Below are 14,693 nucleotides of genomic sequence, written 5' to 3' on the forward strand. Positions count from 1 at the left end.
GACTCCTCAGTGGACATATTTATATGAAGTGTACTGTACTTTAAACCCAGTGTGAGTGTGGGTGGTTGTTTTATAGGGAAAGGCGCCCTAAATTATGTAGGACAGGGGACTAGTGGGGCACCACAGCCTGGACAAATACCCCCCACAATGGGTCATACAGGCTTGGCCACACCATTTCTCTGAAGTGGCCACCAGGTATAGGGGAGGCGCATGGAGTTGCGTGCACATGTGAAAGCCTGGGATGGGCCGAGGGAGCACGGGCTCGCCTGCGCGGCCTGAGCCGACCTCCGCCAGGAGGCCTCTCACCCGGGGCTGTGGGAAGTACCATTGCACGTGATGCCAGTTCTCTAGCGAAACCCTGGACCACATTCTCGTCTTAGAAGTCATCACAGTTTGCTAAGGGGCCACGTGTGTCATGAGATTTTATTTCATTTTTTTTTGAGGAAGATTAGCCCTAAGCTAACATGTGCTGCCAATCCTCCTCATTTTGGTGAGGAAGACTGGCCCTGAGCTAACGTCCATGCCCATCTCCCTCTACTTTTTATATGTGGACTCCTACCACGGCACGGGGTGCCAAGCGGTGCCAATTCACACCCAGTATCTGAACCGGGGAACCCTGGGCCACTGAAGTGGAACCTGCGCACTTAACCGCTGTGCCACCTGGCCGGCCCCTGTCATGAGGTTTTGACCTACAATGATTAAGCACCTGAGTGAGTAATCAGGTGAGGTCAGGCTGCGTGTCAAGGACTCAGCAGAGAGTGAAGGACACATGTCTTCCCTGGGGAAGGCTTCTCAGGGGCTGAGCCGTGTTTCCTTGCCCAGTGAGAACAAGGAAGGAACTCAGCCGGGGGCTCAGTGGGGTCTGGACAAATCTGTCCCCAGCTTGGCTTTGACCTCCGTGTCATTGGCTCCATGCCCACTTCTCCCCTCCCTCCTCCTTCTCAGATGAGGAGAGAGAGGCATGCCAGCCTCCAGTGTCCCAGCAGTGCATCTGGGACGTGGTCAACAATTTGGTCACCTAGCCAGGTGCCTCCCACCCTCCAATGTGCACATGACCTCCCTGGGCTCTCGGGACAGTGCAGACTCTGACCCAGCAGGTCTGCCCTGGGCCCGAGCTGCTGCATTCTAACAAGCTCCCAGGTGCTGCTGCTGCTGCTGGGCTGAGGGCTACGCTTTGAGCCCCACCCTGGTTCCCGAGGCGCTAGACTCTTGATGGAGTTGGCAGGACATGTTGGCATCATGTGGACAAAGAGCTGGGCCTCCCTGTCCTGGCCCAGAGGTTGGCAGAACCCCACACACAGAGCCACTTTTCCCACCAGCCTCCAACCACTAAGGCCGGGGGACCCGCAGTGGAACCCCACAAACTGGCCTCTCTTCTAAGTCAGCCTCATCTGACCCAACCTTCCACCTCATCCCACTGGGGCACAGGGTTCTGATGAGCTGGCCCTGCCATCTGGCCTCCTGGCCCTGCTTCGTCCACCATGGACTCTGGCCCAGCCCTTGGCCCATCTCGGGGCTGTTTCCTGGGTTCACCTCTGTTCCCCAGCTTCCTGTGTCAGAGATTCCTGCACAAGAGGCCTGAGCCCGGCCTGCTTTCTCTCACACCCTTGAGGGGTTTGTGGGGGACCCACTAGGAGCAGGTGTGGACATGAGGACCACATCCCCCCACCCTGATCAAAATGAGCCCACACTCTCTCCTCCCACTCCTCTCAGCCAGGACTTCCCCAATTCCAGAGATTCCAAATGTCTCCACAGACATTTAATAAACCACAACCAGCCTGTACGTGTGCCAAAAGCCTTTTTCTTTCTTTCTTAGAAGGACATGGGGAGGGGAGAGGACCCTGCTGAGAAGGGTCCCATCAGTTGGTGGAAACCAGCGGGGTGTCATCAGGGAGCTTTCCTGGATCCGGGGAAGGGCTGGTGCAGGTGCAGGAGAGGCTGAAGCTGGGAGACAGGGAGGTGCCCAGGAGACCACCTCCCCCAGGGAGTGAAGAGCTGCTGGTCTGGGACTGACTGGAGCTGACTGGGCTGGGGATGCAGCTGAGAGGCAGACAGGGTGTGGGCCTGGGCCGGGCGCTTGGGAAGACCCAGCACCCTCCCTTTCTGCTGAGGGGACTGAACGTGGGGCTGCAGCCTGCGTGGACCACCCCTCTCCTCAGATGGAGGGATTTGGGCAGCTGGAGTCCCAGGTCCTACCCTGACTAAGGAAGGCGGTGCCAGCCAGCTGTCCTCGGCACTCCAGGCTGGCTGCAGCCTCAGCAGGGCCAGACAAGGTCGTGGTCTCCCCAGAAAAGAGACCCTCGGCAGGCTGGGAAGGGCTGGGGCTGGGGCAGGGACGGGGAAGGTGGAGGTGATGAGCAGATCCAGACAGCAACGTGCCCCAGTCCTCAACCCCAGGCCAGCAATCCTGCCTATGTCTGCACATGGGTCAGCTGGACGTGACCCTTCACTTCCAGGACGTCGATAGAGGGCAGGTCCTTCAGGCGGTGGTCATAGTCACACAGGTGCTGACCATCCACCTCCACCTTGAGGCAGTGCTCTTCACACTTGATGCCCACCTGAACAGAGAGGCCACATCACTTCCCCTCCACTTGGGAAGTCCTCAGACCTAAATGCAGGCTTCTGTCTCCCTCCTTCCTTCTTGCCTTCCTCACACCTTAATCGAGCAGGCCCCACACCTCCCTTCTAGCTGCTCTGAAGGATTCATTCTTCACTCAACATGCCCCAGGCTCTCCTGCCTCTGTGCTTTTGCATATTGTGTTCCCACTGCCCTGAATGCCCTTCCTCCTGTGCTCCCCACTCTGCTTCCCTTGCCACATGGATGACTGTTCGTCCGCTTCAGGATTCACCCCCCTCCCTCCAGGAAGGAGAGCCTTCCTTGCCTTCCCCACCTCCTCACGGCCTCCTAGTCAAGTCACGTGTCCCCCCAGGGCATGTCCCCACCCCATCCTCATTCTCCAACTGGACCCTGAGCCTCCAGGGCAGGAACGCTGGCTTGTCCATCCACATCCCTAGAACCCAGTGCATAGGAGGCTCCGCACCGGCACTCCTGCAGCGCCAGCTTCCTAACCTGTTTTTTCCACTCTAAACTTTCTCCAGGAGGCCCTTCGAGCACTCTGTGAAAACGTCATCATCTCCATTGCAATAGCTGACACTTTCACACTTACTTCACATCAGGCACTGTCCTAAGTGTGTCACAAACACGATTTCATTTCACTCTTACATCTCTATGAGATTGATGTTATTATTAGCCCATTTTTAGAAGAGGAAACTAAGGCACAGAGCAGTTAAGTCACCTGTTCAAGTCACACAGCTATCTAGAAATCAAAATACATTGCCCTCTGGCTTGAAACACACCAATCACTGTATTAAAATCCCAGCTCTTTCCGTGGCCCTCACAGCCTGACATCAGTCACTTCAACCCTTGGGGGAGGAGCATCAGGGCGGATTTTAAAATACGGAGGCCCAGGCTCACCCCACTGTTGGCCTGGGGTGAGTTCAGGCACTAATTTCTCTTCTTTAAGCTTCTGGGGGTTTAACTGTGTGGTCGGGGCTGAGAACACCTGCTCTGTGTGAGCTGGGCCTCAGCCACCCCACACACACCTCTCTGTCCTCACTGTCCACCTGGGAGCCCCTGGCCCCTGGTCCCAGACAGGCCACGCCCAGACTCCGCCTCCGCAGTAACAGTGGCTCCCTCCCCTGCCCACCCCAATGCGCCTGCAGATCTTTGCGAGGCGGCTCCTTCTGGCACTGGGGTCATGGTGGCCACCTCAGAGAGCTGTCCCGTCTAAGGCAGCGCGGCCCCTGCCCCGGGGCTCACTCTGTCCCTCTATTCTGTTTGCTTTCTGCAGAGCGCCTGTTCTTATCTGCAAGGGTCTGTCCGTGCGTTTGTTTGCTGTTTCCTCCGCCTCCTAAACTGCGGACTCCGTGGGGCAGGGAGTCTGTCTGCTCCATGCTCCTGGGGTGCTTCATGCACAAAGTGCGTCCTGACAGAATAGCTGATGAATGATTGTTGAATGAGTGAGTGAGTGAATAAAGGGAGGACACCTCCTTCTTGGGCTCCACCTGGCACTTATCACTGTGTGACCTCAGGCCAGTAACCTGCATGCACTTGTGAATCTGTTTCCTCATCTGTGAACAGCAGATAGCACCACCTACCCCACGTGGGACGGTGATAGTAAAATAATAACAACAACTGGTTGAACACTTTCTCTTCTTCTGTGCATAGCCCTGAGTACAGAGGCATCGGCTCCCATCTCATTCGAGGAGTCCCCAGATACCCCCTCCCCTGCTCCATTTGCCCCATGAGAGCCCCACTGAGCTGCGGGCTGGTGCAGCTTACCGAGAAGCTCCAGCCTTGGGTGAAGGGCATTTCTCCAGGCAGACCTCTCTCCTCAGACCCCCAAGTGCCATTGATCTGGGTGTTGCGGATCACGGTGTTGTCATTGAAACAGGTTTTCAGTTGGAAGGCGATGTCACAGCCAGAGCGCAGGTTGATGTAGAACCTGGAGGTGGGCAGCTCACATGCACCTCCTCTGACCACAGAGCTTGGGGTCCCTGCCCCTCCCCAGCCCAGGCTGTCTCTCCTCCCCACGAGCCCTGGCTTACCACTGAGCATTGGGCAGGACAGTGCCTGACACCATGACGCGCTTGGAATATTTCAGCCCATCCACGATGCAGTTGAAGTACGGATTCTCCTCCTGGGAGGAGAGGACCAGGTCAGCCAGCAGCAGCCACAGCAGCTGCCACTGCAGGGGCACCTGGTGCCAATTTCCATGAATTTGGACGGTCAACTGAGTTTGACAACCCTGCCTGTGAGTAACATATTTTCAAGAAAGGACTCCATGACACCTTTACTTAGTTCAGTAATGCCAAATGAGAACGTCCCAGCCTTCCTCAAATGTACAGGCTTAAACTCTCATGAAAAGATCTTTGGCTGGACACAAAACGACACTTGGGAAGAGAAGGGAAGGCCATATACTATGCTCACGGTGAAAGGACAATTTTAAAGGTGAAAGCTCCTGTCAACAGTCTTCTCGTTTACTTGGGTGTTTTGAGGAACCTCAGCTTCCTAGAGGACTGCTTTCCTGTTGTCACTGCCCCTCGCCTCCCACCCTGCCCAACACAGACAACACCTCCGCCCCGTCCTGGGAACACAGTTACATAGGCTGGGTTGGGATATGCCACAGGAGGGAAGGCGGGATTCTGTTGAAAAGAGACCAGGAAATTCAGTGTGGGAGTGACATATGCATGGGCCCCACGCAGGTGAGAGGCGATGCTCCAATGTGACACTGAGGTCGTGAGGCTTTAGCCCTTGGATTCTCCATCACTTCCTTTTCATGTCAGCCTTGGTGGGATGTCCTGTCATGTTCCCAGACCCCATCACAGTCACCTGCCCCTCCACCCAGGGCAGCCCCACTGACTCCAGGCCTCCCGTCTGACGTGCACTGGCAGGAGGAGGAGCAGCAGCTCCATCCTGTGAGCAGCAGTGACACCCTGGGACTCGTCCTCGGGATGCAGGGCCTCCTCTCCACACGCTGGACCACTGCACTCTCTGCTCGGTGACAGAAGGACCCAATTTCCTGCTGGTCCCTAGGGGACCTGGCTCTGAGGCCACTAGGTGAGTCCTGCCTGCTGCAGACTCTCTGCTGTCCCCAGGAGACTTTCACTCCCTGTCTCCTGAGAAGAAGACCCGGCCCCAGTGTCCCCATCCACTTGCTAAACTGCTTTCTGCCTGACTCTAGGACCCTAGAATTCAGTCCTATGGGAAGAGGGATGTGGTGGTGCTGCGAGCTGATCAGAGCTTTCAGACTTACCAGTGACGACGACGATGGCACCCCAGCAGCACTCAGCTCCTTCTTTGTTTCCTGCTGGAAGAAAGAAACCAGGGTCTTACCCAGCCCTCCCCAGCATGGAGATCACCACCTGCCACCAGAGGGCACCATGGAACACAATCCTCTGAGATGAGTGAACCCTGAGCGGGTACCCAGCCCTATGGACCAGAACAGAACCCCAAAATTGGAGGATAAGGGTGTTTCTTCTCTCAGGAGATGAGGGAGGGGCAAAGTTTCCTCTGATGAATGAATTTGTCTGCACTGTGGCCTCTGGCCCACCTGTCTTCTCAGTGGAGTTTCTCCAGCACAGCCTGACTTGGCAGGAGGGGTGGAAGGTGGGGCCTCGGTCTTCTGTGGCTGCCACAGTGGCAGAGGACTGAGCCAAAAAGTGAGATTCTGGGTGTTTCCAAATTCACCAGGCTCCACCCACCAGCTTACTCCCCCAGCACTGCCGCCAGGCCGAAGGTCAGGGGCTCTGCTCCACCCTCCCTATGGGAGACGACTGATGCCTGTCCTGGTTCCTCCTTTTAATGCACAGTAAGAACTAAAATGAAGAGGCTGTGAAGGCAGAGCAAGAGACTGGAAATAGAAGCAGGGTTGGCCGGCCTGATCCCTGGAGACAAAGGGGCTGAGGAAATCAAAATGGCGGTGAACATCGGTGCCCCATGATGGTGAGACCAATGCAGAAAGCGTTGTCAGAAATGTCTCCCTGACTCGCTCTTGCCTCCTTCCTGCTCCCATCAGCCTTCCTGAACCTGTGGCCTGGATCTCCCTGACCTCCCAGGTTCCCAGTGCTTAGGAAGGGGGCGGGGCCAGGGTTGGAGGAGGGGAGCATCCCCATTGGCACCTCCAGACGGAGAGGAGGACCTGTCTGATGCAGACCAGCCAGCTTCTCTCAGCTCCCATTGCTTCCAGGGCCATATTTCACCCAGAAGGTGAAGACTAGCAGTTACTGAGGGCCTGTCGTGTGCCAGGCTCGGGCTCCAGTGCTCTCCGAGGGAGGCAAGCTTAGCTCCTGTTCCACTATTGAGGCAATCAGGCTCAGAAGGGTTAAGCAACTTGCCCAAGCTCGCCCAGGGAGCAAGTGACAAGGTGAAAATGGTGCCGAGTTCTGTCTGGTTGTGTCCACCCACCCTGCCCTCCTCAGGCCAGGGCCCAAGTGGGGCTGCCCTACAAGGGCTCCCTGGAGCCGCACCAGGCCTGCAGCCAGCGTGACTGGAGGCAGGTGTCCGAGCTGGACCGCGATGTGCCACAGGAAGGCTGTGTGGACAGACACCCCTTCCCCCGCCCCCACTGTTCTGGAGCCAAAGGAGGGAGCCGGTCCAGCTCCCCTTCCTGTCCTCGACCCTGTGCCCCCGGAGCTGACTGATCTTCGTGCCCTGACTGGTTTCTTCTTCTACTGCCTCTGCAAACCACACTCCACATTCACTTACCCAGTGCCTCCTGCGTGCCTGGCACTGTGCAGAGTGCTGGGGATACACACTGAGCAAGCCATAGTCCCAGCCTGCAAGGCTCAGGGGCCGAAGGAAGGAGTGGGTGGAGTGAAGGGGACAGACACATAAGCACAATTACATCAGGATGTGGTGACTGGCACGACACAGAGATGTACAGAGTCCACGGGGACATGGGATGTGGGGAGGCTTGCAGTGATCTGCCAGGCAAGGAAGATGCCCACAGAGGAGTGACATATTTCAGCAGAGCATTGAAGGGCCTTTAGGGGTTGACTGCAGGTGAGGTGGCTAAGGGTGCTTTCAGTCCCGGGACAGCATGTGCTAAAGCCTGGTGGCCCCAGAGATCCTCGAGTGAGCAGTGGAGCCTGTGTGAGCTTCATGGGGAAGGCTGAGGCTAGTAGGTGCGCTGGGGCAAGACTGGGGAGGATGCTGCATGTCCTACTGGGGAGTTTGCCTTTGTTTTGAAGGACTTGGATCTTGGAAGATTCCTAAGCAGGGAGAAGATGCCATCAGATTTGCTTATAGGAAGGTCACTGCCACAGTGAGTGGATGTGAGGAGAGTGGGGAGCTAGACCACGGTCCTCGTGGTGGTGGGTCAGTTGGCCTGGACCAAGGCAATGGCTTCTGGAGGGAGAGGCGTTAGTGACCTGGAGAGGGATATAGGGAGAGGGAAGAACCAGGACAACTCCCAGGTCCCTGCTCTGGGTGCCTGGTGGAGGGAGACGGGGACCCTTTGGTGGGGGCTGTATTTGTTGGTCCATCCAGGTCTCTGAAAACATTGGTTTTTTGGCAACATTGTTGCAGCCTTTCTCCAGGTTCCATTAATGTCTTGGTTTTCAAGGTGTTGCAAATGGCTTTGGGGAGCAGCGTCCTGTCCTGCCTGTGGCCACAGCCTCGTCCCGGCCCTCTGAGGCGCTGGGACTGAGCAGCATAGCCAGCCTCCTGCCCTTCCCGCCACACTTTGGAGACAGAAGTGTGGTCCCTGCTGCTGGAGGTCAGTCGGTCCCCAGGGAGCTCCTGGGACCCGTGGAGACCGCACCTGTCCTCTTTCCTGTCGGACTCCAGGGCCCTGTTTGAGCTCTGTGCTGCCACGAGGAGGATTGCCCTTTTCATCTGGAAAATCTGGCTTTTGAATGCCAGGACTGGAAAGTAAAAACCAGTCAACAGAATGGTACACAGGCAGGGCCTGGCCGGGGCTCCAGGATCCCCATGTGATGGAGAATGCGCCCAGGGGGAAACGTTCCTCCTGGAGGCTCTGCTGCCTGCCGTCCCCAGTATCACTCTCTGTGGGCACCTCTCTCCTCTGGGGTGAATCAAGGCACCTTCCTTCTCTGCCTCTTACCTTCGGGCACCTGTGTCCAGTGGCCCCAACCTCTCTGAGCCACAGTTCTTCCCTGTGTGACCCAGGGATGACAAGCCTCGCGGGGTTGAAACGAGGGCACATCCCAACAGGTCCTCCACACAGGTGGCACAAAGGTGCAAAAGGCCACCCTCTGTGCCCCAAACTGCAGGGGCAGCCCTACTCCTCTCACTCCCGAGACGACCCCTCTGCAGACACTCTGGACCTGCCCTGAGCTCCTGGCCTCACCTCAGGGAGCACCAGCTCCTCGGGGGCCTTCCCTGCTGTTCCCAGACTCGTGCCAACACTGAGCCCTTCCAAAGCCATGTGCGTCGGGCAGGTCCCGGCACTCTAGAGATGCTGCCTGCCTCCATCCTCACCCCAACCCTGGGAGGGGGACAAGATCACCTTATTCTACAGACGTGGAAACTGAGGAACTTGCCTGAGGTCATCCAGCTGGTCAGGGGCTGAACCCAGGAAGGCCAGCTCCAAATTAAGTGCCCTCGACTGCCATGCTGGGTTGTCACCATCCCCAGAAGTCTTGTTTACTGCCCTTCATGCAAACAAAACATCGCTCTTCTCATCACTACTCACGCCTGTCTTCTACCCCCTCCACTGGCACCTAGGACCAGGCCCCCAGAGGGAGCTCAGGGACCCTTTGTAACACACGCAAGTCCTGGTGCTCATCACCCTGCAGCCCTGACAGGCGCAAGGGAGACCAGCGTGGAGCAGAGGCTGTGTCAGGATCGCCCCATCTGGCATCCCTGCCTTTCTTGTGTTCTCTTTAGGATGCCTCCCTCCCCAGCCTCCCAAGAGTTGTTTCCTCGGAGCCCCAGAGCTGCTTTCCCTGGGCCAGCACTGCCCCATGCCCACATCCCGGCACTCACTGGGTTCACGGAGCCAGGCTGTGTGGTGCTGGTCATGTCTCCACCGCCTGTGAGGCTGCCTGCTTCTCACACCAGCCGGGCAGTCGTCTGCACTGGGGAGGTCTTCACAGAGACATAGATACCAACTCAATTTGGCAGTCATTCAATGGGGAGGAGCCAGAAGCAACAGGAAGTCGATGTAAAGAAAGAGAGAAAGTCGAGTCCTGGGGAAAGAGAGGTGATGGTGGGACCCGGGGAGAGGGAAGTGGACATTGCCCACCCCAGTGACCCTTCCCGCCTCTCCCCTCCTGTGCTCCACCCCTGAGACTGAATCATGTCTGGCTCATAGAAGTTCCAAGAGCCTGACCACACTGACATGACAGTGAGTTTCTAGATGATTATGCCCATTAGTATGCAACTGTCTCCTGAGGATGCTTGGTCAGTGTCCAGAAAACAGTGGGGCTACTTGACAGGGCCTGTGTGGCTGGACATGCCTGTGCCCAGGGTGGTGTTGGTGGTGGGAAGGCCTGGTGAGTCCCATCTGACACACAGTAAATTGAGGCTCAAAGAGTCTAAGGGCCATGCTCAAGGTCACTCAGCTCACTAGTGGCAGCCTGAGCTATAGGAGGATACTTCGGTTTTCAGAAAAGTATTTCTCTCTTTTAAAATTTTTTTTCTCATACAAAAACATAATCATGTAGAAATAAATGTTTGCAAAGAGAAAACGTCGTAATGGAGATTGTCGCCCAGGAGTATTGTGCTGCCCTGGGAGCTTCTGAGCGCCTCTCTATGAGTTGATCTCCTTCTTTTCTTTTCTTGCTTCTGTTTTTTCTGGGCTTCAGAATGGAGAGACGGGAGAAGTCTTGGACATAAGAGAACATTCCAAGTGACATGGGGGTGGGGGAGACATATTAAATAAACTGTCCTTCATTGGCTCTAGCACCTGGTTAGGGGACAGGATTGCGTGAGAGCGTCGAGCAGGATAGGCTGGGTCGGGCGGTGGGGAGGGGGACGGTGAAGTCAAGCAGCTCCCTGTAATGTGCTAGGCAGAGGCCCAGGGGTCAAGCTAAGGGTGAGCGGTTCAGGATCATTCAGGCCCCAGTGGGTAGAAGGAACCCCCAGGCCGAACATCTGTCTACACCCCTCTTCCTTCTTGCACCTTGCTTGATGCCCGAGAATTTGCAAAGGCAGACTTCTTTGAGACACTGCTATAGCCTGAGGCCTCGCGTCCCCTTGCTCACCCTCCATCCCCACTATATTCCTGCATCCACCAGACTTTGAAAGGATTTAAGGGGTAGACAGCACATTGCAGCAGAAACAAGGGAAGGGAAGGGAAATGCTTTGGGACACCAGAGAAAATGCCATCATTGATGCGCATATAGAACAACTGGCACTCCCATTCATTGCCTGTCTGAAGTGTTAAATAATATAACTTTGGAAACTTCTTGGTGGGCTGTAGTAAAGTCAAATATCTACCTCTAGTATGTCCCGGCTGTTCTAGTCCTAGACATTTACCCAAGAAAGGTAAAGACACGTATATGTGTTCATACCAGCTTGACCCACCATAGCCGCAAACTGGAAACAACACCAATGTTCACCACCGGGAGAAAGAAGTGAATTGTAGCATTCATATGATGGAATGCCCTCAGGAATCAAAAGGAGCCACGGATACAGGAAACAACATCAATGAAGCTCACCATCGAGCAGAAGAAGGCAGACACAAGTGAGCAGGTCCCATGATAACAGGTCAGAAGAGCGATTTCCCTTGGAGGGGCCGGAGGAGCCTTCTGGGGCTGGCAGTGTTCTGAGCGGGATCTGGATGGCAGTCACAAAGCTGTTTATGTACGTAAAATCTCATCCAGCAAACTAGAATCTTTGCACTTTACTCTAAGTTTATATCTCAATCAAGTTCTTTAAACAAAGCAACAAACCGCCAGAGCCCAGGGAGACACAGGGACAGCAGGAGTTGGAGCAAATCAGCACTTTGCTGTCGCCATGGACCTTGGAGGTGAGTCACAGTGAGTCCAGACCAAAAAGGAGAGCTCCAGGGCCCTCTGCTCCCACCCTGCAGGGAGAGACGACAGTCAAACCCAAGGCCAGTGAGTTTTCAGACTTGTTAACACAGAAGGGACGCATCTTCAAGACACTGTGCCAGGGCACAGTTGACCTGGGCAGCCCGGCATCACTGGGGGTCAGCACGATCCAGTCCCAGGGCCTCGCTCTGGGCTAAAGGAGGAGGGAAGCAGCTGCTGGGAAAGTTCCACCTCAGAGCTCTGTTATTCAAAGTCCCTGACAGGTGTCTGAGGCTCTCTGTTCTCTGCACTGTAGACCGAAGGGTATATACAAAGTGTGAGTCTGCCGCCTCACACCCCTTAGGATGGCAACTGTCAAAAAACCAGAAAATGACAGGTTGCTGCAGATGTGGAGAAGGAGCCCTTGGGCGCTGTTGGTGGGTGGGTCAAATGCTGCGGCTGCTGTGGAAAAGATGGTGTAAGCACCTGATAATAAGCTGCTGAACGCTGAGGCATCCGTTTCAAAGATATCCATCTCAAATGAACACACTGCCAGCTGTGTGACACCACCACTTGCAAAACAACCAGATGAGGAACTGCTCTGTCCCCATCCATGAAGTTCTCCCTTTTCACAAAGCCCTGGGGACCTAGATCACTGACCGAGGGGCGACCATGCTCTTCTCTTCCTTCCCCACCCAGCGAGCTCACCCTTGTGACTAAAGCATCTGTGGATTTTGGTATCTGCAGTGGTCTTGGAACCAATTCCCTACAGATACCAAGGGAGGACTGTAACTGACAGGACAAGTAGAAAATCACTAAAGAGATGGATGATTTAAACACAACAAACCCAACCTAACTGTCATTTACGGAACGCTGCTCTCAACAACAGTAGGATATACCTTCTTCTCAAGCACACATCAAAATCAAGCCAAAACCCCAGTGGACATTTTTCTGGAGGGTTGGGGGGAATTAACAAGCTGATTCTAAAATTTATATGAAAAGGTAGCGGATCTAGATGAGACAAAACAATCTTCATAAAGAGAAACAAGGTTCGCTTAAGGTATCTTGATTTCATGACTTACTCCAGTGCTAGCCTAGTCAGGATGGTAAGCTATTTCTGTAAAGACAGACGATTAGGTCAATCAGCATAGAAAGTCCTGAAATAGACCCACACTTATTTGGTCAATTGACTTTCAACAAAGGCACCAAAGCAACTCAATGTGGAAAGAAACTCCTTCTTAACAAACAGTGCTACACACACTACACAGCTAGGTGCAAAACGATGAATCTTGATTCACAGCTCACCCTACACAAAAAAATAATCTCGAAATGGATCATGGATGTAAATGTAAAACCCAAAACTATAAAGCCTTTAGGAAAGAAATTAGGAGGTTGTCCGCAAGCTTAGGATAGGCGAAGCCTTCCCGGACAGCAACCAAAAGCTCACAACCATAAAAGAAAAGAAGATAAAATAGGTGTCATCAAATTAAAAACTCCTGTTCCTTGATGTGTTAAAATTGTTAGGGTTATAAAGACTGACAACACCAAGTGTTAGCAAGAGTGTGAAGCAACTGAACCTTCACTAACTGCTGGTGAGAGTGGTAAACCACACCACAACGGTGACCCACATTGGACATTGTTCCCGTAGTTTCTCATAAAGTTAAGCATGCCTTCCTTATAACCTAGAAATTCCACCCCTAGGTATTTACCCAAAGTAAAGAAGCTCATATGTCCACACAAAGACCTGTGCAAGAATTTCATCGCAGCTTGATTCATAAATAGCCCAAGTGTCCAACGGAAAGCAGATGGATGAACAATCCTGGTGCGGTCATACAACAGAACACCATGCGGTAATAAAAGAACAAACCGCTGACAAACACAACAGAGAAAAGTCTCAACAATGTTCTGCTGAGAAAAAGAAGGCAGACACAAAATGTGCACACTGAATGCCTCCATTCATAGGAAGTTCTACAACAGGCACAAGAAATCTGTGATGAAGGAAATCAGACAGTGGTTGCCGCTGGAGAAGTAGGGGTGGCCTGACAAGGGGCCGGAGGGATCTTTCTGGGGAGATAGAAATGTTCCCTTTCTCAAAAAGAGAATAGGTTATTTGCGTGTATGTACTTGTCCAACTCACCATTCTACACATGAGGGTGCTGTGCTTTTCACTGTGCAGTCCACCTCAATTTCTAAGAAATAGCTTGAGATGGGCCCAAGGAGCTCAATCCCATGCGTATTTCCAAATTTCAAAAGAAAAGAAAAGAAAAGCACACAGCCAGCCCTGCTCTACATCAGCAAGAGAGACGGTGAGGATGGAGAGACACCGTATGTCACCCAGGAGAGACCATACAATGCGAGGTCCCCGAATCGTCTTCCAGCCTGGACGGACCACCCCCAAGACCGGGCTGACTCTCCCACTGGCCTTGGAATTCAAGGGGGAGCATCAACATGCAGACAACAATCTCCATCAGCAGAATCTTCCCGCCGCCTTAGCAAAGGCCCTGCTCCACCTCTCACTCTCCTTTTCTTGACCTCTGCTTGGCAAGGGCTCACATGGGCTCTGGCACCCAGGTTGTGGACAGGGCAAATCAAAGGCAGCCGGGCTTCTTGGGAGTGACTCCCTGAGAGCCAGTGATGAGCCCCACCTGCACCCAGGCCGGCCCTTTGTCCACAGGCGCTGCTGCCTGAGTCACTCCTTCTCCATCAGGAATGGAAACTGAACACTTCTTTGGAGGAAAGGGGAAGGAAGGAAGAGGCTTGGCTTGGAAGGGGAAGGACACGAGGACCCCTAGTTGGGGCAGAGAAGGGACCCTGGCAGGGCAGGGTGGCAGGCTTCCCCCTGGCTTGGCCCCCAGCCCCTTCCCGCTCCTCCCTCCAGCTGAGCTCCCATTAGCAGAGCCCGGCAGGGCAGGTCTCGGCCTGAGGAGAGGGATTTAAACTATCTGGGGAATGAAACTCAGTGAAGCTCAGACAGCACATTACCTAGAACAGGAGGCAGACAAGCAGCAATATTCATAATCAGTATTATTATATTAATAATAGTAGCGGCTGGTGTTTGTTAGGTAATTAGTATATGCCAGCATTTTACATGCATCGTCTCTTAGTCCCCACAATAGACCTGTGTGTGCAGCTTGCTTGGTGACATAATAGAGAAATGTGGAAACAGTGTAAAAAGGGTGAGCTCTGAAGGT

The 14,693-nt window shown here is 54.2% G+C and overlaps 1 protein-coding gene across 2 annotated transcripts; it reads right to left on the reverse strand.

Annotated features, from left to right (window-relative positions):
- Nucleotides 1–1,745: 1,745 nt before the first annotated feature.
- On the reverse strand, nt 1,746–9,639 carry LOC102149240 (galectin-5-like). Of its 2 annotated transcripts, none has more exons than XM_070226426.1 (5): nt 9,512–9,639; nt 5,817–5,870; nt 4,609–4,700; nt 4,343–4,505; nt 1,746–2,558 (listed from the first exon to the last, which is right to left on the reverse strand). In XM_070226426.1, the coding sequence occupies exons 1-5, from the start codon at nt 9,545–9,547 to the stop codon at nt 2,412–2,414; spliced, it is 492 nt and encodes a 163-aa protein (XP_070082527.1). In that variant the 5' UTR covers nt 9,548–9,639; the 3' UTR covers nt 1,746–2,411. The 2 variants fall into 2 exon arrangements, with proteins under 2 accessions (XP_070082527.1, XP_070082528.1); XM_070226427.1 differs by having other exon boundaries at nt 1,788–2,558; nt 5,817–5,867.
- Nucleotides 9,640–14,693: the final 5,054 nt, after the last annotated feature.

Source organism: Equus caballus, chromosome 11 (assembly GCF_041296265.1).
Source record: "Equus caballus isolate H_3958 breed thoroughbred chromosome 11, TB-T2T, whole genome shotgun sequence".
Classification (NCBI taxonomy): domain Eukaryota; kingdom Metazoa; phylum Chordata; class Mammalia; order Perissodactyla; family Equidae; genus Equus; species Equus caballus.